Here is a 26,915-nt window from a genome sequence, read left to right on the forward strand (position 1 = left end):
AGTGAAATTACATCAACATGATTCCGCTTAAAAGGTAAGCAATAACTTTATAACATATATTGTATTATCCTTTTTTAATACTTATATTGAATAATTAGTAAACTAATATTTTTAATAGATGGTTTCATATTTATTACACTTTTGGGTATTAATATGAATTTGATGATATTTGGTTTTTATCAAGTTTACATTAACGTCCTATTTGAGGTTCGTTGGGAAAAGGAGGCACCATGATAGATTGTTGCTAAAAAATTGTAAATAGTAAAATGAATATTATACATAGTATATCCTTCACGGGGACTCATGTTGATGGAATTTCACTTATTTCGATGACATTTTAATGATTTTGAAATAAAAAATTGCGTCTGGCACCTATTTAACAATGAAAAAAACGTCTTGCAATAAAAAAATTATGTCTCATGGATCTATCTAAAGGCAAAAGATTAAAAATTACGCGTTAAAAAATGACTTTAAATTAAGGATATTTTCCTGTGCAGATAAGATGCGCACTAATAAACGCAACCACTGCGGCCAGCCAGACAGCCCGGACTCTAACCGAAATAGCAAGAGGAACAGTATATCAAAGAACCAACTATACTAAAATGCTCTCTTGTCAACGTTGGTAGCTCCTATACGAATAATTATAGCGCAAGCAACATAACTCCTGTGCTGTATTTTATGATTTGAATATATTATCATCGCTAAAATGTATGTAGATAAACATTTATACTATGTTGCACGAATTAACAAGGCGAACTTTTTCGGTACTAGCCGCTGGTCCCGGCTCCACCTTCGGTGACCAATGATAAAGATGAAATAAAATATAGCCTTTATCACTGTAAAGTAATGTAATGAAACTGTTTTGGAATCCTATAATAGGGAATACTAAAAGTAACCCTATTATTTAAAAAAATAAACACAAAATGTAAGAAGCTTAGAAAATGTGTAAAAAGAAATGTACTGAAATCTGTACTTATTTCATCATACAATATGTAATAAGTACAGATTTTATTCAAGATTAAGTAGCAACAAATTATTTAACACTACCCAATGGGCAGCAAAATGAATGATAGAGTCATATTATTTATTCTCAGTTTGGTCTAGATCTTTTATGTATATTGTATATGTTACGCTTAAACATAGGTAGGTAAATATTCCTGAGAGGGACAAAATCAACAACTATTCATAATAAAACGTCCTTTATTATAAAAAATATAATTAAGATTCAAAATAGATCAAATTTCTTAAACACGACACTTTATACATTTTGATACATAAAATATACATTTTGATACATAGGTATATTATCGAATAATTATGTTCATTTTTTACTTAATTTAGTGTAGGTAACTAGTACCGCGCGTCCTTGTGTTGTTCGACGTAGATGCATATCATAAGAAACTTCACTCATCGACTTTCTTTACGCACAATTTCGAGATCACCCTCTATAGTCAGAGCAAAATCTTATTCATTAAAATTAATAAATAACATAAATTCGTGATAGCGTGAAAAAAATCTTTTTCCACCAGTAATAAGAAAAATAACATACTTAATATCTATTAGCGCAGATAAAATGAAGGACAACCCTAATAAATAGCTCATTAAATTATAATATCCACCTACTTATTTAGTATAATTATACGCACAACATTATAAACCCACACTTAGCTTCGTCTGTTCAAATTACCTGCGCGTCAAAGTATGACCTTACAAAACCTTATGGTTCAAAATAGAGCACGTAAGGTGAGATTTTAGTATGAAAATTACGGTTTTGCTGAATTTATTAGCACCTCTTAACTCAACCTGTCTACCTAATTATTCCGTATCTTTATGATATCCAATTCAGATACGGTTATAAATTTTTAAATCCCTTTTAATTTTTACTTCATTTATCATCCTTTGATCACTGATATTTCCAAAAACCGAATGTTTCAAATGGGAATAAAAAAACAGATTATAACCATCCAATTATTTTCTTTGAACCCGATTAAATTCTATATGATGAATGTATTATTCTAAATTCTATAAATGTTTACATACATACGTAAACATGTTGTTTAATTTACTCAAACACGAAAATATAAAAAATGTTGTGTTGTTTTATGAAACCACGGTAAAAGTGAAACTGTTCGAACGGTTCCGAACACTGCTTTGTGTAGCGCATGTCGCGTGGCGGTCGGCGGAGTAGGTATACCTACTCGACAGCCGCGATAGTGCGATACACGCGACATGCGCTACACAGACCAAAAAGTTTGAGACGATGTAATAAAAGTTTCACTTTAATAACCTTAAATATTTGTAACAACTTTCACTAAAATAACTCTTGCATCTTTAAAATATTTTCCTTTAATAGTTTGTATAACAGAACGTCCCAATAAATAATTTGAACCGCAACAAATAATAAACCTCGCACTGACATATCTTTCACACAAACGTCCGACAATCCATTACCACATGAGTGAAAATATATCAGTAAACATACCGTCCCGTAACTGCCCTTTGATATTTTCTATGTAATCACTCATCGGTTGTGAGAGTAGACCACGTGATTGATTGCAGCAAACATAAAAGTTTGAATGTGAAATTATTTGTTGAATGTTTAAAAATATTGTTACATAAATCATATAAAATGAACAGTTATTTTGAAATATTGCTTATCGAATCAAACTGGTCCAGTATGTATCTGTTGACCCACATATAAATTTTATGTTCCTTAATATACCTATTATAAGGAACTGCACCCTCCAAAAAACTCCAATAAAACCATTTTCACACTTTTATTCCAAATCATACACAACTCAATACTTTTTTGAATATACCTTTCACTATCTATGTATTTCCTGTACTTACGACTTCATAGCTATGAGCTATCCGTTCCCTCCAACGTCTATCAAGTGTTAAATCCTCATACCATCCTTCGAATTTCCAAAATGGCGGATCCAACAGCCCTCTTTCCTTCAGAAAACCGGTTATAATATTGATTTATCAATATTTTTCCCAAATATTAATTAAATAAAACAGCTGCCGTTAACACTGGCATACAATAAAGCATAGAATTTTTTTTTTTAAATAAAATTTCAAGACGACAAATGTCGACTGTACGTTATTCAATTAAAATTCAAAAACAGCGATAAAACGCGGAAAATAAAACGTCATCTCGTTCGTTTCGTTTGAAGTGCCCACAAATATTTAAGTGTTCACTTTCGTAAAGGGGACTTTATGTAGGACTAATATTTCGCGAACGTCTCTTCTCCCTGTATTTTTGCGCCAAAGTTACGAAATTTTCTTGATTATATTACGAAAGTTACAAGTAAATTACAAATGATTTATGTTATTGTTATCCTTGTATTTTTTTTGTGTGTTTTATGTGTAGTACCTAAACGTAGTAAAGCCACAGCAGGAAATTTGTTGTATGATCGTATTTTAAATTATTTATTTTTAAACTTTGGTACCTTTTCTTTACTACTCTAAAAGTTAACATCATCTCAATAGGCTATACTTACTATTTTTATATCAATTTGACATAGGACAGTTGAGGAATGCGTTAACAGCAAATCTGTTTTTGCAATCAAAGCGAGAATTCTGGAAAGCGCCTCATTCATCTTAATTATTCATGACCGTGATATCGATCCCACGCCGGCCATCTAACATCATAGATGTTCATATGGACTAACTCTTATTATACTGTGGTATGTATTTAAATGAATATTCACTTATATTTAACGAATAAACCATTGTACTTTGTTTTAAATACTGTTCACTCTGTTGCGACAAACTTTAAATTTAATGTAAATACGTGAAAAGAGAAGAAAACATTGTATTCCAATTTGGCTTGTATTTTTATTGCTTCAGTTGAAGAATTGCAAAACGAGTTTTCAGTAATTTTATCCTTAATTAAAAAATTCAAGTACAACAATGAAGGTTCTACGGAATGAGATTAGGAAATCAAGAGGGAAAGTTAAATTGTATTTCTCCTACCAGAATAAGCAAGAAATTGCTCAGGATTCACTTAAACGGAATAATAAATTTTAGCGACTACAAATAAAGGAATTGTATTTTAACTAATAGCAACAAAAATTTAATTATGACTAAAAATTTAAGATATAGCTACTATAACATATATAAATACAAAAAAAAACAATATGGATATACATATAATAGATACGTTTAATAGATACGTTTTTAAAATGGTAGTTTTATACATTATTCGACGAATAAGTTTTAACCAAGTATTGAAAAATCAGCCCTTAGAATAGCCACTCAAATATTTATCAACCATAAAAGATAATAAAAAGCATTAACTTTATACCAGTAAATCGAATTACACTAACTGTATTTATTATACAGAGTTCGTAACGTCTAGCGCAAAATATATTTTATGCTAAAAGTACCTATCAAAGGTATGACGTCTTTACAAACAACTACCATTACTTCAATGAATTTCACAAAATATACATAACACATCTGACCGTAGATACTTAATGTATTTGTATAATTTGTAGATATATTTTAACTATGAAAAATCTACAATCAATTTTTTCATATACATAATGAAGTTGTGTATTATTTTTAGTGATGCATCCATAATTGCTCTTCTCATCTGTCATAATTGAAATTCATTTCTGAGATCAATTTATGATGAGATGATGCATTCAATACCAAAATATGCAAAGTAAAGAACATCACATTTCGCTTTAAAAATTCTAACGATTACCATATCGATAGGAAACTTAAACCAAAAAGAAGGCAAACGTCCAATTACGAACTAAACTCGTTAAATTTCCTTTGCGTTTCAATTCGTACCTTCCTCCCCTGAATCGAATGACGAAACTCGTTGAGAAGTTAAAGCATATTCTAAAATTGGATTTGGGATACAGTCTTTAAGTAAAGCTGAATGAAATTAAATAAGGAGTATTTCGCCGAATTCTCGGAGATATTCCAAGATTTTTAGGTTATAAGTGAGAAATGAGCCATTGTTGCTGCAGTATAGACGCTTAGGCGAACATTAAAAGCAGTCTTATAACTTATGACAAGAGATTATTATTAAGTCTAGGTAGAAGTCGACTTTCACTTCGACGTAAATGCTCGCATCAAATAAGCCGCTCTCACAGGAAATAAGTTAGGAGCAATATAACTCAACTCTTTGAAAGTGCAGATGACTGCATAAAAATATACTAAATATTTGACTAGGGATGTACAAACTACTATGGCCCGTCCAACTTCTTCAGCTAATAGGGAAGTATCCAAATTCCAAACAGCTTTTTGTAGCCCATTAACAGATTTAATTCTGAATATTTGTTTATGCAAACAACGGTTTACCGGCCCTATACCTATTTTCTGTTTTCATAAATCGCAACACAAGATTATTTTATTATGTCGTTACTTATTAGTATTACGCAAAAATATTATAAGATCACGTGGTCATTTTCAATTGTGCAATCCTCTGTACTGAAGTTGTGTGCAATGTTTTTATTCAATGGTTGAGGAATAACTTCAATACGGTGCCCTCGAGCGAGTCTTATCTCCTCTTTCATTGTGGAAACGTTGTTTGTGTTACAGAGCTTATATTTATAGCTTTATAGCGCGGCGAAAACTGAAATAGAATTAAAATATATAAAAACAAATTCAATGTTGTTCGCTGTTGACGACTAGATATCACTGTAAAATCGCTTATTCTTATTTCTACACTTTTAAAAGAACAGCTATTGTACCACCCTGTAAGATATATCAGAAGGGTTTTATTATACAATTTTCACAGGAATTAATATATACTTACCGTTATGTCTGATCAGATTTTGGACTAAAAGTTGTACGCAACGCAAAATTTAATATCGGACACAATATTTTTACACATGTCGTAGAAGCAAAATTACCTAAACCAAATAACAAAGGTCTTTGACCAGACCCATCGATCTGGTTTTGATCTCAGTATTATCGCGTTAACCCCAGTGATGACGTTAATCTGGTTGAGTGTTGATGGACCGATTGAGTTACGTCTCACGCCAACAACAGTATATAAAGATGTGAGTATGTATACATTATTCATATTGTATGAAATAATCAAAGTTCAAAACAGCTTGCTTAAATATAGACAGAAGAATCTAATCGAACACAAAAGAAATTAACATGCATTAGTTTTTAATTCTTTATATTATTTATTACTTGAAACTTGTTCGTAGCGGTTGCAAATGTTCAGCGAGCTTAGTTCCATCCACAGTCCGAGTCTGTGTTATTGAGTGCTACGAAGTGAAATTCTGAATTAACAGACCAAAGTTTGGAAGCATGCCCGGAATACAGCATAAGGCTTATGTAACGAGATTATAGGACCCAAACATTACGGTAGTAATACGAACATACGCGTATTTATAATCTTCGTAGAGATTGCTACAAAATTTATGAGTATCTTGCAATTTCTAATCGTCTGGTTCATGTTTGTAACATTTTTCCTGAATACATGTATTTACTCTTCTCTTTTTAGTGGAATAACTAAAAAATATCAATTTCTAATCATCCCATGCCTTAAATGAAAGAACTAACCATAAATCAAAACAAGTTCGCATTCTCGAAAACCAATGAATGGATATGAAAGGAAAGCTCAAGCTTCCATAATGCACTGCAATACATTGTCGTGTTTTCCTTTCACGTAGTTGCAAGCAATTTCGTGTCGTGACCTGAGGCGGACTTCACGCAATATCCAGGACAAAATGAAACGCTGCTATCTATCGGGAGCCTTTATAAATCTGTCGAAGATAAATTATTATTCCAGACGGTGAGGGCAACAAAATATGTACTTATTTTACTATTGTTGGATAAAGTAAAATGTGATATATTTATGATCGCGGAATAAAGAATGACGCCTGATCAAACGCCTAATCCATCTATTACCAAAGAATACGGTATAATATTTCGCACTATTATCTACTTAAGTTACATGTTAATGAACGATGGATAAAGGCTTCTAATGGAAAATAATTATGATTTTAGCCCTGATTTTATTGGTGTACAGATTTCTATAACCGTAAGTATACTTTTAATATATTTTAACATCTATTCATTATAACATCTATTCATTACATTGACGATTCAACTCTATCAATATGAATACTTGAATAGATGTCCGCTTTGAACCAGTTTAACTGGACTTAAAAAAATGTTTTTTTCTTTCACTTCAATCAGTGAATCAAATTTAAATTCAATCACAGTTTTTTTCTATGTATTATTAAATTAGTATACCAATCGCCCGCTCTACGAAGTTTTGCCGCCACGTGCCGCTTTTCATCGTAGGCAACGTAATATGAACTTTTTTCTGTTTAAATTAGTTTTATTAAAGGTATATATAAAAACAAAAAAAAAACAAAAATTAGTAAAGAGTACTATTTCATAATTTAGATTTTCTACATAAGCTGATTATTACATGAAACCGTACCGTACCTACGTACAGTACCTACTTTATTAATAATGGCGTTTCAATGTTCCTTTTATGTAATATATTGACAACTTTTTTGACTTTATTTTATTTAAATAAAAGCGTCTATTGCTTTAATAAAATAAATAAGCCAAAAATCTTCACTTTACGCGAAGGGAGTATTTTATATTTGTAGTTAGCTTTTTTGTAATTTGATATTTTTAAAAGGAGAAAATATAACATTTAGATTACTGTAGAAATAGATAGCAAGGGATACAATAATAATATAAAAAATTTATTATACACGTTAAACCTTGATAACAATTATTATTCTCTAACGTCCATTTGTAAATTAAATAAATAAATAAATAAGTTGAATTTGAAGTGAATAGTGTACCCACCGCCTAAAAGGAATGTATTGTTTAATTTTAGGAAGCATTAAGCAGCGACATCGGCCGTACGACAATGTCTACGTAGGCTAGGTTAGCGTGGCGCTGCGGCGCCGCTCCTATCGACCGTTGCCTGTTGAATGCCGCCGAGCCCCCACACCAGCCACCCTGTCGCCCCAAGACCTTTTCCCACCCCCTTTACTTTTCACGTGCTTAAAATAGGAGCGTGCGATGTCGATATTTGAAACATTAACTTTCCACAGAACACTTAGCTTCTCTCTTTACCCCGCTAAATAAAGTGCCATCATGAAAATATTACATTCACTCCGATGATTTGGATTTAATGAACTGGAAATATGATTTGTATTGGTAACGGACTTATGTGATTGAAATGTTACTTTAATGGTATTAAAAAAAGAACATAGGTATCAATGAAAGATCGTAATTCTTGGAGATACGTAGATATAAAAGCATTATATGTAATTATCAAGATTTATTTCCTAATCCATATTTCACAAATTAATTATTTATTAAGTTTTCTCCTCCGTATCTATAAGACACGTTATCCTCGAAGCTCAAAGATTCAACTTTGTTTACTGTTCAGTGCTTTAACTGTTAATGCTAATTGCTCAACGGTGCATACATAAGCGTTTAAACTATGCTGTCATTGTGTTCCATCCTGCAAATTTTCCTTGTTGTTATTAGGCTTAACGAGCTTAAGTACATTTCATGGCTCTTTTACATAAAACAGTATTGTGAAAGTATGGCCACTTTCCTGGAAGCAATATAAATTAAATAAACTTCCATTACGGGCGGCTATTGATCGCTTAACTCATTTGAATGCTCGTTTAATTGTAGCAATTATTTCACGTTTTATGGCTATTAGTAATCAACACAAATAACAAAGTTAATGTAAAAAGCCTTCTTTTCAAATAACAGTTATTTAAAGCATTTTATTGTACACGTGAATGAATAGATACATGATAACACATTGATTTTTGATTAAATGTGAACTTAGAAGTATACAAATGCATTATATTATTTAACACACGGCGTTTTTAAATGTGAAATGAATAGCTCGCTAATATTGATTAAACGGTACTATTTAAGACTGAATTAGGGAACATAATGGATAAAAGCTGTTGAACATTAATATAATAACAAGAAGATTAATGGTCGTCAAAAGTCTCACTGTCAGCTTAGCAAAACCCCGCATTTTGCAAAATTATAATAAATGCCGGATACATAAGCCAGACTGAATATTGTCGATAAAGAGTGAATGAGGCATTTGCTCCGCCATTTAGAATCATAACTATGGAAAATGACAAGCGATTATATTTGTGCCGGTCGTACAACTGAATTCAACCTTGCAAATAACTTTATATCGTACCTAATGGTATACAATCTACAAATTTTACAAGATTTGTTCACCTTTACCTTTTCAAATACGTTTATTTGGAAAATTTTAAAAGTAAATAGCATATTGTAATTGGATAAAGTCGTCTGTTACAAAAAATAGCTAATATAAAAACGAAAATAAACAAGGGGCATAAAATGTAGTTATCGAAAGCTTTTAAAGAAAGAAGTGGAATTTTTCTCGCTTGAGGGAAACAATTGGAGGCAGCTTATAAGGTTTTCGCTGTGCATTGAAAATGATTAAAGATACAAGAATAAAGAGAATTTCTGATAAAGCACTTTCTACGGTTCCTGTTATCGGTAAATGAGCATGCGCGAATGAGATTGTGTCGTGATTTACTATCTACTCCTATCGCAGGTACGTAACCTTTTCAGCTTACGTAAGCTTTCCGGATATACTTCCACTTGAGGTAGAATTAATTTAGAGCCACCCTTCTCCTTTGGACATAAAAATAATAGAGCAAAAAGTAATATTTTCCACGATGGAGAAATTAATTTGTATAGGCCAGTCAACCTTGCGGGTGTTAATTAACATCGTAAAGGAAATTAGCTTTGTGAATACTTATCATCGGACTTAAAAAGGACAAGATACAAAAGCGGAATGGTTAAAATTGGCAAAGTATTTCTAACAGTTAATATAAACAGATTTAAATAAAAAAAATATGTCCCCCAAGTCCTAGTACAACTCGTGCCGAGGGTTCTTCATTGTTTGAAAAGTTATAACAAGGTCTTGTTATTTTATTAAGACAAATTCCATTTCTAAGCATTCTTAACAAGTAGGTACCTAGGTAGTGCACAGAGCAGAGAGGAATGAGCTGAGATGGTGTGTTTAAAATGATTGAAAAAATTTAGATGTCTCTGTTGTAATCATGATGTATCAACAAAATCACTGCAGTCTACAAAAATATCACCACTGTTGGATGCATGGCGATCGTCATCTGTGCGTATTTCTGGACATATTCTGTACTGTCCTGTACAACACAGTTTCAGTCCTGTTATGTCCTATAATATTTATAATGTTCAATAACATTATATAAATAAATAACTAAGTAAATAAATAAATATGCACAAGAACAGAGATGACCTCTTTCGAAACAAATTATCACTAAACAGATGCCAGAGCGCCATCTATGATCATATATTGAAACCATTACCCTTCGCCTGAAAATAAAGCGCCGAAGCGCCTGAAAATAAAACACTTCTCTACCGCTAGATGGCGTGGAGTGAAAGAAAATTATTTTTATTATTCACAAAATAATAAAGTATCCATTCTTCAATTGAGATCTTGTATAAATCAAATATATTTTTTTATATTTATTCGTAGTCATATTTCACTTCATATTGTAACTTTTTTTTGATCGAATGTGTTCTCGTAGTGTCTGGTTAGGCACCAGGTACTCCTCAATTCGCAATAAATAGATTTAACATTTTTAATACGCTTTAGTTTTATTTTCAGGTAAGAAAAGTCACAACAGGTCCTTTTAAGTTATGTGATAGAGAATACGGTAGTTCCAGAGTTTGGTCAAATAATATAACAACGTGATACATAAAGGTATATCCACGTATTTTTTGCCTGCATGTTTTAATGACAATTGAAACGTTTCTAGCTAATTTACTTTTGAAGTATAAAGTAATTTTTTAGAGTATAAAATAAATTTAAAAAAATGTAAAATTATTGTTAAAATATATCTATAGATATGCAATAAGCTATCTTATAGAGACTATGCACGAAGGTATAAAAATTGTTATACCTAATTATACAGGGTGTAATCGTTAAGTGTGCACAGGCGATTATTCCGTAACTATTACAGATATCAAAAAACTTTAAACTGATATCGAAAGTACTTAACTTAATGAGTAAAATGGCCATAATACATTTTTAAAAATAAAACGAGAAATATCTAAAAAATTAACTTGAAACCCTCCCATACATTTAGTATGAGATACGAATATCCCATGTCCATTTAATATGAAAGATTTTAGCTTTTTCTTCCTTTTTTTGGATTTCTGTTTTAATTAGATACTTCGCAAATTTGAAGGGAAGTTCATTTAGATACTGTAAATATAGAGCTCCTCATTCTATTGCACAATGAGGACATCACTTCGAAAATCTGCTATGAATACAAAATGTATGGGAAATAAAATGTATGGGAGCGTTTAATGTAACATTTTTGGATATTTCTCCTTTTATTTTTAAAAATTTATTGTGGCCATTTTACTCATTAGGTTAAGTACTTTCGATATCAGTTTAAAATTTTTTGAAATCTGCAATAGTTTCGGAATAATCGCTTGTGCACACTTAACGATTACACCCTTTATATGTTATATACTATTATAGATATGTTATATACTACACATATCTATAAATCTCTGCTTGATTTTTCTAGTACTTTTTCCTTGCATCACCTGCCTTGTTATTCGTGAATTTCGAACGAGCGAGTGCCTTTTCTGGTTAAATTCAATTGAGTTAACCAAAAGTGCCAAAACTTTTAAATACAAAGTTGCAAATCTGTCATAAGGACTCTACTGTTTGTTGTTAGGTGATTTGGTACTTTCATTGGTTGAAGGTAAATTATGTCATCATTAAGACTAGACCGATTAAAAATCAAGTTACTATATAATAGTAGATACTCGAATTTGAATGAATAAACCATATGATAATATTACACCAAAATTAGGGGAAACGCTGATTAGATAAAACATAAATCGAGGTAGTGCATACAAAATTAGCAACACAGTCCCTCTGTTAATCTATTGAGTATGGTTAACATAACTTGTAACTATAACATAAGATTCTAGATGAATTCAAACTGTAAAGTGCGTAAATCCATTGAGCGGGAGTGGCGTGTAAAAAATTCACAAAAAACAATTGAAACAAAACAAACAAATCTTGGCGACAAATCAGAGCTCCCTAAAAACTTCCTAAAATGTTTTCTTAGAAAATTGAGGTACATAATATACGCTCAACCAAGTACAAGTGAGTTTAGCACCAAATTCGAGTATAAAATCGCCAATCCACGACAATGTGCTTTTGATTAGTTGACTTTTGCTTCAAAACTCATATTTTACCCACATTAACTTTTATTGTCAAGGAAACATTCCGTGGTGACTATATTACCTAATTGCAATCCAAGAGAAATAATAAAAAGTGTAGATCGATTCAGAATGAACTTTGTATACTTGAATTTTATTTAAATGACTTACACTGAAATCTGGGAGCAAGAGCAATATAACGAAGTATTTTCCAGGAATTATAGCCAGCAATTTATGGATATTGATATGTACATGGCGATATATTATTCTTTCAAGTATTCTTATTTAAACAGTCCATTAATTAATTTAAATTATTTTATTTTTTTATTCTTAATAATACCTATCATAATCTCTCTGTGTGAAAGCGCAAAGATGCAAATAAGACGCAACTTGTGACCAACCGACCGATTTTAATTTTAAAATGTTATATTTTAATGCTTAAAAATTTTTTAATTGATTATCTAATAAAGATTACGCCAAAACATGCTGTAATATAATATTGTAAGTAACACCTTAAAAAACCATGTTTATATGTAAATAAAGGATTTATTTAATTACTTAAAGAAAATACTGTTTGTATTTCCTGAGCCAAACTCTTTTTTCGCAAAGAGCACTTAGCGTTTAAAACACGAATGAGTTTTATCGAAAATACTTTGCCGTTCACAAATTGTTAGGGTGTGTTTTGTTTATTATACTTTTACCAAGCTATAAGTACTTCGACGGCGTTTTCGTAAGACGTAATTACATTTCGGAGAGAACATTAAGTACCGCTTACACACGCTTAGGTTTATACAACTTATATGTATGTTATCATTTATGAAAATGACATTCCTTTTACAAGATACGCTTGATATTGAAAGTTAATACAAAATTCATCGTTTAAGAAAGAAAGTTAACACAATTCGAAGCCCTATACGTTTGTAATTGGAAGCCGAATTGACAACATGACTGGAAAGATTTTCCCTTTTCTCTAACAAATTTCAAATTAACTTCAATCAGGCCGTGTCAACACCTTTCAAATTGTTTAAACTAATCACTGAGACTCCACCGCAAACTCAACTAGTTGAGATAACTAGATTAAATAAATAACATGGTTCTTGACTCAAGTTTCATTTTGAACTTTACGATATTGTATCAAATTCAATTTTCGCATCGTTGGTATCTTTCAAGTATTATATGTATTTTATCTACATTTTTAAATGCTTAGCTTTGAAAATAAAGATCTTTTGTTGTACAAAAAGTGTTATCGACATTCAAACATAAAGCAATAATTTATTAGATCAATTGAATAGGAGTCTTAAAAATAAATATAATAGAGAAATCTTACCATTAAAATAGCATTATATTAACTGTGGCATTACATTTCAACCGCTTGCCTACATCTTGATTAACTATTGTTAACCCTAGAATTGATATTACGAACATACCCTTAGAATAGGATGTATACCCAGTCTATTAATATACTACTAATGTCTTACTCTGACCTCTATTAGATAGATGAATCGTATAGTATGTAACAATATGTATTTACCTTTCTCCATACCAATGATATATCTCTACAATAATTAGATGAAAAATTTCAAACCTAGATTAATTGGTGCAAAACCTAGACAAGCAAATAATTATCACAATAAAGGTAGTATTTTATTGTTAATAGCGAGACGAAATTACTTATCATAACTTAATTACATATGCTGGTCAGTTGTGGATTCGGTAAACGAGCTATTATTATTTTATTATATTACTAGCTGTTGCCCGCGACTTCGTCCGCGATTACGTCGTTTTAGGTCATTCGTCGTTTAAAAAAAATACGTGACACTTTATTTTTGAATGTTCTTAATTGTCTCTTATAAAATTTAACTACATTAAAATTGAACACTCTGAAAATCTTAAAATCGGAGAAAATTGAAAATCTGAGGAAAACATGAAGGAATGTGATTTAAATTCTACATTACTTAGTATTTCAAATAATAATCTAAATTAAATGTAGATTAACAGTTTGAGCGCACCGTTATAGAATATGCACCTAAGTATTAAATTACGTTAGTTTACATAGTAACAAAACAAAAACACGATGACTTTCTTTCGCGCTCGGTACCACAAACTAAGCATGTTAATGGTACGTGGCCCGCGTCACTTGACCCCCCGCGAGTTCCCCTCCTTTGCTATGCGAAAATACATTCGTCGCCCTGCTGTAGGAAAAATCCGAGAAATATTGATAATTCTTGTATTCGACTATTCGTTGTAGTCGAATACAAAATATATTTAAAGAAACTTAGGTTGGCCTTCAGGCAAAAGGGATCCTATCAAATGGTAAACTTGACCTGGTATCTTAAAAGTAAGCATGAAAGGACCTTCTGATAATTGTTGAGCACCAAAGGATCATTTGAAACGCACTACTATAAGAGCGAATATTGTCTAAGAACTGTTTAGATTGCACGTCATGTTCCTCTAAAAGTAGTGATTTCAAAGGTTCCGGTGTATCTTCAAACGAAAGCCGACTCCTTACCGCCGACGCATTACAAAAATAACATACTACGTTAATATCGCCTATACAGAAGATGATCTGTAATCAATTGTGAGGTTATAAGAAAACCCACTTTTATATTTGTCGGACCCCACCACCGAATTCGTAGATTGATCTTCTATGTTTACCTCTAAGTCATTAAGACTATGCGAAATCTGTCTGCAGTAAGAGGGGCCTCTCGCTATTCGTCCGTTTCCAGAGACCGAATAGTTTCAATTCTTAATCTTTCATTAAACAAACTTAATAATCGTTTTTGTCTCAATTAATTGTAATATTCGCGTCCCTACTCTAGTCATTGCTTATGCTCATGTTCATCTTCAAGAGATCGAATAATATTATGGTGCACCCTATCATTTGTCAAACGGTCTTCATATTGAGTAAAAGTTTCAGATTCTCGAGATAAAATGTGACGGCCGTGATCAGCTGTGAGACGTTATACCCTCTCAGTGAAGGTTTCGGTCTCACGGGATAGTACATGCCGTTCGCGGTCAGCTGTGAGCCGCAATTCTCGTTGTGAAGCGGTTTCAGGTTCTCGGCATAACACGTGTTGTTTTCGGCCTAGAGTATACCTCTAACGATTCTTGAGAACTCTTATTTCTCATTTTCTTAGCTTTGCTCGAATTTCGAGATAAAGATTTTTTAGGTGGCACTGATGCATGAAAATAAAAATTGAGTTAAAACGGACTGAGAGTGTTATAGACAAATATAATCAGAAGTTTCGAACTCCTAAGCTATCGGAAGTTACACGTGTTATTGTGAGTCAACCATAAAAGATAGACATTTATGATGTCGGGAGATATTTTTTATATAATAAGGAGAACATTTCTTTCATACATGATTTCTGTGTAGCTTTAACCATTAAGGTTGCACACGCGACGAAAGCTTAAAAATGGAGTTACTGCTCTGCTCAGGAATATGAAAAATAATTGTACCAAGTTTCGTTTAAATCCGTCGAGTAGTTTTTGTTTCTATACCGGTTATACGGACAAAAATTTTACTGTTTGCTTCTTTGGCATCAGTGTCGATCCCTAATCACCCCGTGATAGTTATTTAGGAAATATATTTCATGTACAGATTTAATATACCTAAGTATACATAATATATTTAGATTCCAATTTCCATGTAACGTTAAATTCGACTATACAATAACTAACAGACAACGCAGGTTACTCTCGTTTCCGTAAGTTGAGGCGGCTACATATTCGGTCCTCATAACATCACTTTTAGTGAACGAAACGACAGCGCGGTTTAATTCGATGCCAACACCATCAGAAATAAAAACCGGCCAAGTGCGAGTCGGGCTCGCGCACAAAGGGTTCCGTAGCAGCAAATATAATAAATTACAGTTAAATCAACCTATCTCAAAAACTATAAGAGATACTTTGATCAAACCAAAAATCGTTGAAAGAGTTAATTAGCATGCATCACCTCTATTTTTTTTAGAATTTTATACCCCGTAGTTATAAAAATAGAGGGGGGGGGACATACTTTTTACGACTTTGAGAGCTGATATCTCAAAAACCGTTCACTTTAAGAAAAATGTTTTTTAGAAAACTTTATATCATTTTAAAAGACCTTTCCATTGATACCCCACACGGGTATGTACATCGAAAAAAAAAATTTCATCCCTCAGTTACATGTATGGGGGGCCCCACCCCCAATTCTTTTTTTTACTATTTAGTGTCATATTTTTGTAGCGGTTCATACAACACATATTCCCATCAAATTTCATCACTGTAGTACTTATAGTTTCCGAGTAAATCGGCTGTGACAGACGGACAGACGGACAGACGGACAGACGGACATGACGAAACTATAAGGGTTCCGTTTTTGCCATTTTGGCTACGGAACCCTAAAAAGGAAATAATTTTAATTGTGAAAAAATATTATGATTTACACTATTTTAATATAAAATATATGGCTGTGAGTGTGTAAAAATAAATCCAGCTAGTTTCACATCACACTTATGTTTATAATTAGCTATACGACATGAAAATATACATATTAATTACCAAGCAATAATCATACAGGTAAATACTGAACAAAAGTATTAACAGTCAAAGTTTATTTTTACTAACATTTAACAACACCCATGTAAATGATGAAGAAATGATAATTATCAACGAACTAACCTTTTCTATAATACTTAACACAGCACATTTTTTAAATTATCTTGCTCAACTCTGCTTAAAAATTTGAGGGTTTTGTTGGAACTGTAATGTGTCAAAACTATGATATATCTAAACTACGATACAACTTGCATGCGGAAATGCTCATTACAATCAGTGAATTTAAAGAATAACTAACAACAACTATTCAATTTTATTGAGCTGATGAATATCTTTTGCCTGGAAGAGATCACCGCCGCCTAATAAATATACTGTGTTTTCTTATAAAATCGTAACATAATTTCTTTTATCTACTAAATTTTAATAAATAAGTTCTTTTTGTTATTTTTATCTAAAAATAATCTTGAGCTTATATTAGGCAAAAGTATACATTAACTTTTTATAATTTCAGGACCGCACCTTAAAAGTTAAATGGGGTGCTCGGAAAATATGCCTACGGATTATTAATAGAGAAATGATACCTACACAACAAAGTTATGTTGGTTCCATTTTATTTATAAAATATAATGAAAATGGGCAAATATAAAACATATTATGTAAAATGATTAAAAATAAATAAATGAAGCAACTACGATTCAAAGAAAACATCTTTTTCAGTGTGAAAATGCTCTAAGCAATCCTGGATGATGAGTAGGTATAATATCATGTACTCTCATCCCAGTACGGTCGGTACCTCGATAGCCATAACGATAAATATTATAATCAGATAACAGCAAAGTCAGAATAAAAATCATAACTTGTACAGTTGTGAGTGCAAAATTTATGTTTCATTTGGCAATAACATTTTTTTCGGTACTAAAACGTAGTAGTTTGATATGTGGTTGGCTGCCCCTCCTCTCCTTCCTGAAAAATATCCTCCAAAATTACCCGAGATACTTCCAATGATTGAACCATACGTTGGACATTAACTTCAGTCAAAAATTGACGAAGCGGATGATTACTAATTTCCACTTAATCCTTGCTGCCACTATCTTCATCATCAAATCATCAATTTTCAAGTGGTGTTGTAAAATTGTCAGCAGAAATAGTCTTCCAAAGGCGATATAATTTTATGAACATTGAATCTGTAAATAAAAAATCAAACGTTAATAATTATTGTAAATCAATAAAAAAAGCTACTTACAAATAAAATTTTATCAACAAACTACTGTTCCCAACGCACCTCAAAATCTTGTAAAAGTCAAAAAGAATTCATCATTTTATTATTTCATTCTAAAAGTGTAATATAAAACCATTATAAAACCAATAAAAAACATGAATTGCTATCATTATAAAAATAAATACCTATAAAAGTAACAACTTACCTTTTGTGGGAACGCATGGTGAAAATTCACAAAACACGAAGATTGAATTTGATATTTTTGGTTTTATGACATTTACTTATTTTAATTTTATTTATTTATTTATTTATTCAAATGCTTTATAAATATAAATTTATAAATAATAAATTTATAAAGAATAGAAACATTCGATCACGAAATTATGTGGGTTCGAGTCCCGCCTCGTGATCGAATTTTTTCTATTCTTTATAAATTTATAAAACACGAAGATTAAAAATGTAACCAATGAACACAATCAATATTAGATTAATTGTAATGGTGTCTAGTTTGACTTAAAATAATAAACATCTACCCTCACTTTTAAAAATGTAGTATATTCACACGAAATATAAGCGCACCTTATAGGGAAGGGAAGATATGGGTTAAAGAGTTAAATAAATAACATGATTATATTTAAATTATTAATTTTCAACAGTTGTTCAGTAGTGATAACATGTAAATTGATTTGATTTTTACGAAATCTCATAGATGCCGCTGTTTCAAATTTGTCTTTATACTACTAAATTCATTAAACTGTTTCTCTGCCCAAATTACGTAAATGACATAGTTTTTATTTTGTAAAGCTAGATAATAGCATGGCTTACTCGAAATCAACATTTAAACATGAGTCTTTAGATTGTACGCTGTCGTATTACACGGAATATGTAAGAAAAATAAAGGTTCACAGCTCCTCCCGCGAAGGTGATATCATGATAATATGTTTAAACTATCCTCACCCGACCTCTTAGGAATATTCATGCAAAATTTGAAGTAAATCTATGCAGTACTTTCTGAGATTAGCCCGGAAATACATACAGACAAACAGACAAACAGACAAACCGACAAACAGACAAAAATTCTAAAAACTATATTTTTGGCTTCTATATCGATTATAGATCATGGATCAAGTATTATTTTAAAAAAATATTCAATGTACAGTTTTGACTTTCCTACGATTTTATTATATGTATAGACAAGGAACTGTTAATTGCTGATTGGGCGTTTAACAGCCCTAACTTTGGAATTTCTACGTAAATTTCAGTTTAAAATAGAATGTATCTTAATTATTAGATGGGTATAATGTTTAAGTTATTTCTCGAAAATTTTTCTTAAAAATCTTATGTATTTTTATGTCTAAAAGTTGAGGAATAAGAAAATATTTCAGACAATCAGGGTTACTTTTTAATTAATAAATTAAATATATCTGGGTATCTATAATATGTATATAAATATTATAGAAAGCTTCTGCGAACTTATTGTTTTTTTTTTCAGATCGATAAAACGAAACATTACCCATCAAACAATAGCCTATTTGTATGACGTAACAGTAAAAAATGGATCGACTATAAACAATGCAACGACTGCCTTTAGCGCCCTTTGTGCAAATACATAATATGCCTTTTACTTTTTATATTAAAAATCAGTATTTGTCACTAAACATACAAAAAATGATACAAAGGGCTTATCATATTATTACAACAAATACCATTTTAAGCAATCGTTACATAATTCATATTTTCCTGAAAATTAACAAACAAAAATCAAGTAAAATATAAGCACACCATATTCAGACAAAGCTTCTTCATCGCCGCAGCAAACTGATTCAATTTTGCAAACACAATTTCTGGTAATCGATCGTCAGCCGATCGAGATATACTACAGGATAATTTTAATTTTGTATTATTAAAATAGCACTTGAATTAAGTGCCTACTGACTATTGCTTAAAATAAAACACGAATGCGCAATAATCTACTGTAGATAGCGACCACTTAAAAAATAGTCTTATTTAATTCAATTTACCCAAATAAAATAAAAAATAATCATGTATTTTTGTCTTATCACATAACATCATATTATGTTATGTGATAAAAGAGCGCAAATAAAGATAAGTCCTGATAAGTTTTACGCGAAACTATTTGTATTAACCTTCTTACGCTTATTAAACCTTCTTAGTCCCTCCAGTTAAACTTCGAAGAAACCATTACGTGCGTAAAAGGTCTTCGGTAATAGTATGAGTAATGGAATAAAACACGATAAGTGCTAAAATTTTGATGACCGTATTAGCGTAGTTGTTTAAATGGCGTAGTTGTTTGTTACACCATATGATGCAATCGGGCAGCAGAATCCCTGTAATATTAGAGAGTACCTACTAATAGACTTAGACCAAAACTACGAGTAAGTATAGGAAAATAAAATGTCATTGTTTTTGTTATTTAGTTTTATAGCATTTAAATTTTTTATACATACTTAAATGAGAAACTGAAGAATATAAATTCCGCCTCGTGTACGATTTTTTCTATTAAGTATTTAAAATTTTATTATAATTTCTTAAGTTACCTAATTATTAAATATCTTTGTAGACCTATGTTGAAGTGAAATCAGACGGCGTTGTATAGATTGTAATATATCTGATAATTTGATTCTGCGTAGAAAGTGTATATTTTAATATATTATATGCTTAATAGGTTTAAATAATTAGAGCACTCAAAGTATTGGATAAAACAAAAACTATTTTATTCGCCATTAAATAAACGAAGCTCCAGAGAATTGTTGTTTATTGTTTACTGCTGCTTTCAATTCACTGAAAGGGAGGGATTTTCTACCCATGTAACGTTTATCAGTTGTCACGTCTAGTTTAATAAACAGAATAAAAAAATATATGTATTTCTTATTAACATACTAAAACTCAATGCAGTCTTGTAAAATCCTACATTGGATTATAATTATTCCCGCGGGTTCAGTTAAAACATTTTAAGTTTAAAGTTCATAGATACGGTAAATCTGTTTAAGTCGATGTAAATCCGTAGCAGTGCCTAAAATTACATCATACTGGAACATTCACAGATCTATTATAATCAATACCTACTTATTAAATATTATCATAGATAGCATATATTAAGACGATAACTAGGTAAGTATTTCTGCTTAATAATAATTTAAAATAAAACGCATGTTTTAAGAAAATGTACGTAAGTTATGACTTTTATAATACTGCAGCCTTAAAAGCACTCCCTGTTCTACTATATTTCATTATTATTATTCTTATCTCCATTGTTCTTCCTACATAACACTATTTTTTCAACAGATAGTCTTGAAAATTAAAAACTAGGTATAGCAGAAATTCTTAGAAAACACAATAATACGCATACGATGATTTTCTGTACAATATAGTTGCGTATATAAACTGTTTATTATGCATACTTTTATTTTATGATAAATTTTGTAGTCATAATTATAAACACTGGTAAACTTTACTTGAATGTATTTCAGCTCTATTTCTCAACTGCTTCTAAAATGATATAATGTATCTTAATATATTTCCTTTTAAAAGAATAGCCTACATTTATTCGAGTATCCATCTAAATTGGAAATGTCCATAAATTTCAATTTTGGATAGCAATAAACATGACCACGGCGGGAGGCTTGTTTTTAAAGAATATTATTGAAGTTATGAGATTTTTTGTACCTTTTCAGTGGTTACAGTCATAAAACTTGTATAGTTGAGTGGGAAAAGTAAATATAATTAACCATCCGTCTCTCACCCTCATTTCATTGTAATTAGAAACTTCTAATGAGTTGTGTCGCTGGCAAAACTCAGGGACAGTATGCTAAGATATATTATGGCGTTGTATACTCTTTATAATGATACATTAAATATATAATCTACATTAAATTAAGTAAAGTATTAAGTTCTTTTTTTATTTTATTGATAGCGTTTGAATTATGAATAATTATAACTTCATAAATACACCCAAACATTCATGCCATGCTTTTATAAAAACGGATTATTTTTAACCGGTTAGACTGAAAAGACTGAATGAATGAGGTAATAAAAAAGGTATCTACGTGACCTCGCGTTCTTGGACTGTAAGCGATCTTTCAATCAATTACATCGTTAAATATTGTAAATTACCTAAATTTTCCTTGAGTTATATCGTCTGAACTTCTATTTTTAATATCGAATGTTATAGTCATCTCGCCATAATAATGCCTGCTTACGTGTAACAGATTTTATGTAGACACGTAAACTTTGCGTAAATACGTCGACAGTGTTGCCGTAAATCATTCACAGTTTGTGGAAAGCTAATTAAAAAGAAAGAAAATGCTTTCCCATTTGGAACCCATAAAATTTATCTCACTTAACTTATTTTCTTTTTTTCGTAATTCTTGAACGTTCTTAGCAAGTTCAAAGCATTCGCAAATTAAATATTACAAAATGTCGGTCGACGTTAAAATATGTATATTACGTTAAAATATCAATATTATTCTGCTCTACAAACCTCTAAAATCCAGCTTATGCATCATTAAAATCAGCTAAGCTGTTCCCAGTTTATAATCGGTAAGCACATACTAAACTATTTTAGTTGACTAGGTATATCCGAGGAATATGCGATCTTATTCGTCGTAGTAAAGGGATAATAAAAATTACATGTGAATATTACGTATTCTATACCTATTCTATACCTATCTATATTCTATACCTACCTATATCAATGGTAGGCTACAATCGAATTTACAAAAGGGTGTAAATCCAAACATTTACCTGCGGTAGGACTGAGGAGCTACAGGCCAGCTGCGTCTCGACCGTAGCACGAGCGCCACTCGAGGCATGGAGCCCTGCGGGTTGCTCATTTGTGGTGCTGATGTGCGCTTGCGGCTCCACCCGCGTTTGCTGTTCGCTCCCCACAGGTGCGGGGAACCGTGTTCTGAAACCCATTCACATAATATTAACAACGAAAACCAAAAAACATAATTGTTAAATGTTAAATACAAATTCAAATATATTGTCGAATTCAAATAATGCTACAAAGAGTACTATTATATTATATGTACATTTTAAATTGCCTTAAATTCATTCTGCCTATAAAATGTCGATATTTACGTACGGCAGCTTTGTACAAACAACAGCTGTCCAAAAGTTAAAACTCGGACGTCGGGTGAACTGAAAACGGATAAACATGCGCCATCCCCAAAGCCGTAAATTATAAAGTAGGATTGTATCTTTTCTCTTTATATTATTGTTGGTTTTGTACACGGCAATGAACCTATAACAATTCCCTACCTATGAATTTTACGACTCAGTAACAATTTTGAAATTTAAAACATTTTCATGTGATATTTATAAATTTTGTCTATATTTTGATGCCATAAAAAGATAACTATAATTAGCCATTACAGCCAATCATTAGAGGTATTCCAGGGGTTTCCAACGCATGCATGAGTCATGGATCAAAAAATGTTTTACTCTGAAATAGAATACATAGCTAGCGAATTTATTCGGTTTGTTTCATGTAAAAGCGAGGGTCGAGGCTTTATGACTTTTGATTCAGGGAACTGGCTTCGCAATTACTCGCGGTGAGCTTATTCGCTATAGCTCGACTAATTATTTATGTCGAGACGGCAATATGTTCAAACCTTTGATAAACGGGTTCGTAGTCTTTAAAGGAAAATATTTATTTCAATACGTATTTCTTTCAATCGCGACTTTTGGATGCTTTATTGATAATTCTAAAGCTTTTTTAAAATAATTCCTTTTATACATAATAGCAATACGATTTAATATGTTCTTGAACGTAAAGGTTCGCAACACGTAGCGTACGTCACGTATACTTTATAACAGCGTAACACTGTAACTGTAATTTACAATTTATCGATCTTCCTATAGCTGGTTAAAAGGTTTCTTTTTTTATGTAAGTAATGGTAACCTGTAGGTGTCTGCTTAAACACAATAAAGTAATTTTATTTCGATGACGAGAACATGTCATGGTATATTGCTAAATAACGTTAGCTGAGTCTACGTTTTCATTGTTAATTCAAATTTATAACGAATGGGAAATATCTTCATATTACTTCATTACATTATGATTTCTTTAATATTTCAACAGGTTAATTTTAAATCAATTTCATTCGTTTGCGTCAGTAGTTGCGTATATTTTATTGCTTTTGTATTTATTTAATATTTATAATAGTCCGGGATCCATCGCCCATTTTTGCAAGTGATTACTATCAAGCTAATTTTTCGTGAGTAGCTTTATTTTGATGAGATGCCCAATAATTTAATGTACGAAACTCTTGATTGTGGTAGCTTACAGAGGTAACAAGGATAAAAAATTTTGATTTGACGGTTCTTAAATATTTATTACGCAATTTGTAGGACAATATGTCTGTTGAATTATATAAGTAGGTATTAAATAAGTGAAAATAAAAAAATCAGCTGGTTAGTAATCATTTATGATGACTTCGTTATCGATACACATTGGAAAGGGGGACTCTTTGATCAATATATTTTGTAGGACAAATATTTTTTCGAATAATTTAGATAATTATCTTGAGATTGAACAAAAAAAACATTCAGTTAGTAATTAATATTTGAGAACCATCAAATCAAAATATTTTATCCTTGTTTCCTCTGGTAGCTACCACAATCGAGAGTTTCGTACATGAAATTATTGGGCATCTCATCAAAATAAAGCTACTCACGAAAAATTAGCTTGATAGTAATCACTTGCAAAAATGGGCGATGGATCCCGGACTTTAAGTGATAAAATGTGCATAGTGACACCGTTTATTTAATGCCATGCAATACTTAAGAATTGAATATTATTTACTTTTGGCTTGATATTATTTGAATCGACATGTGGATTGCATTTGAACTATTTTAGGAATTTAGATACGAGATTCCAAGCGTAGTTATTGTATCCGCTAGGTAGAGTTTCATATACCTACCCTATAGCTGCATCACGAATTGTATTGCGTTTTGCCTCGGAAACGTTGTATATTTCCATGTATTATTTAATATTTTTATTTTATTAAAATATATATTTTATTATTACTTACAACCTTCGTCACGAAAATGTAGAGATTATAAACACAATTAATATTCCTTGTGTACATAAGTATATATATTCTTTTATAAATACTAAGTCAGTAACGATTACTTATTACAGCACAGGCACCAGAAAACATTTGATTTTAGTAGTAAAATTATATTTTTCAAGGTTGCAAGATAAATGTTATGTGCAAACATATCGTTTAGCATAGCGTTGTGAAATGTTTATGCAACACACATAACACCTGACGAAATGTAATGTTTAACTCACGTAGATAACTTGGCGGGCCCTGTTCGGAGCAGGCGCGGCGGCCGCGTGCACTCAGCAAAACTTCCCGGCGCGGTCTCTCGGTCACTTCACTCAGTCCCATCTCAGACACATCGCACCCACCACCTTCATCACAACCCTCTTCAACCACACACGCGGACATCACTATACCCGCTTTATTACTTAATCAACAGCCCACCGGAGCGACAACCGTAAAAACGTCTAGCAAATGGCAATGCCGTCCACTTTATTATTCCACATAAACGTCACAATTTTATTGATAATTTCACTCACTGGTCACATGAACTCGACAGATATTTTTTAAACCGGGTTTCTTGAACCTGAAACAAAATGTAGGTTACGTTATTTATTGTAGAGTTAATTGGTATGCATTGGTTGAGATCTTTTGTGTAACCACGTTTAACTGGAACGCGGACGGTAAGCTCCAATAAAGAAACGAGGCGATTTTATTTTACCTTGATTTAAAAAAAACATTGTCCTATCCAATAATAATAATTGGTTTACACTTCAACTACGATGTCTTCTCCTTTTCAATTCATTCACAATTATAGAGGCATTAACATTCACGTGAATAATTTTACCTTTACAAAGAGAAATAATGTTTAGCCATTTAATTTTACTCAACATTTTGTATTCAAGTAGCCGTATTTAACATAGCACCAGGAGCAAGAGATTAAATATAAAGAGCCCATAATAATAGCTCTGTAAAAATTTGTTGCGCATTTGATAACTTCTCAAAAACTTTTCGCAACTTCGTCGCTTGGAATATTTGCGTCAGAGTCTTTAATTAATACCCTGCGACGTTGGCCTCTAAAAATATTTATCCCTTAACAAACAGTCTTTCAAAGAACCGACAACTCTACAAGTCAAATATTCTCGCACCTAGCCCTTTATCGATCCAGATACCCATTACCGTAATAAAATAATCCTAGGGGACTGTGAACGCCGACCGAAGTTCTCTGATTGGCGTTTATTCCACATGTCATAATTTTTTAAAAAATATTTTCATATACCGAAGTAGGTATAACAAGGGTTTAGGGTAAAGCTGTCGTTTAAAAATATTATGCTGTTATATTCGCAATTTGTTGTCGTTTTTGCTCAATAATTTACATATTTTTCGAAGCCTACCTACTACTACGTACCATGCGGTACAAACTATCTATCTGCATAGTTAGTATAATTATAGGTCTAACCTATAAATTTACTAGAAAGTTTTATAGGATAACGCCAATGGGTGAAAAATATTTGGAGGAAAAATGTATTATCGGTTATTTTTGAATACTTCACTTACTTTCTCTTCTAACGCAGTAGAAAAATCTCTATGTATCTTTACTTTTTTCAGAGAAAACGGTCCCCTTTTTCCTTTTTTTACTTCTCCTTTGAAATGAATAAGATTCAGCTTGTTGTTTGTAAATCACCATTAAAACATCGTTAATTTTTTTGTAAAAAAAAAATATTCAGATATAAATTTCTTATTCTAAAATTAAAGTCTCCTAAAATTCTGTTTTCATTATCAAGTTTGATTTGTACTTGAATACCCACCTAGAATATAATCGCATATACAATTGAAAGGTTTAT

At 31.5% G+C, this 26,915-nt stretch overlaps 1 protein-coding gene across 2 annotated transcripts in view; it reads right to left on the reverse strand.

Moving 5' to 3' along the window:
- dnc (phosphodiesterase dunce) overlaps positions 1–25,595 on the reverse strand; it is a 264,431-nt gene extending 238,836 nt beyond the window's left edge. Inside the window, exons 1-2 of one of the 2 annotated variants that reach the window (XM_089700921.1) lie at positions 25,320–25,595; positions 22,763–22,925 (exon numbers count right to left, since the gene is read on the reverse strand). In XM_089700921.1, the coding sequence (XP_089557047.1) occupies positions 22,763–22,925; positions 25,320–25,479 (323 nt within the window). In that variant the 5' untranslated portion in view covers positions 25,480–25,595. The remainder of the gene's footprint in view (positions 1–22,762; positions 22,926–25,319) is intronic. The other variant, XM_089700922.1, reaches the window with a different exon arrangement.
- Positions 25,596–26,915: the final 1,320 nt, after the last annotated feature.

Source organism: Colias philodice, chromosome 11 (genome assembly GCF_061535455.1).
Source record: "Colias philodice isolate Cphi_HAF_F1 chromosome 11, ilColPhil1 Martin Lab GWU primary, whole genome shotgun sequence".
Classification (NCBI taxonomy): Eukaryota; Metazoa; Arthropoda; class Insecta; order Lepidoptera; family Pieridae; genus Colias; species Colias philodice.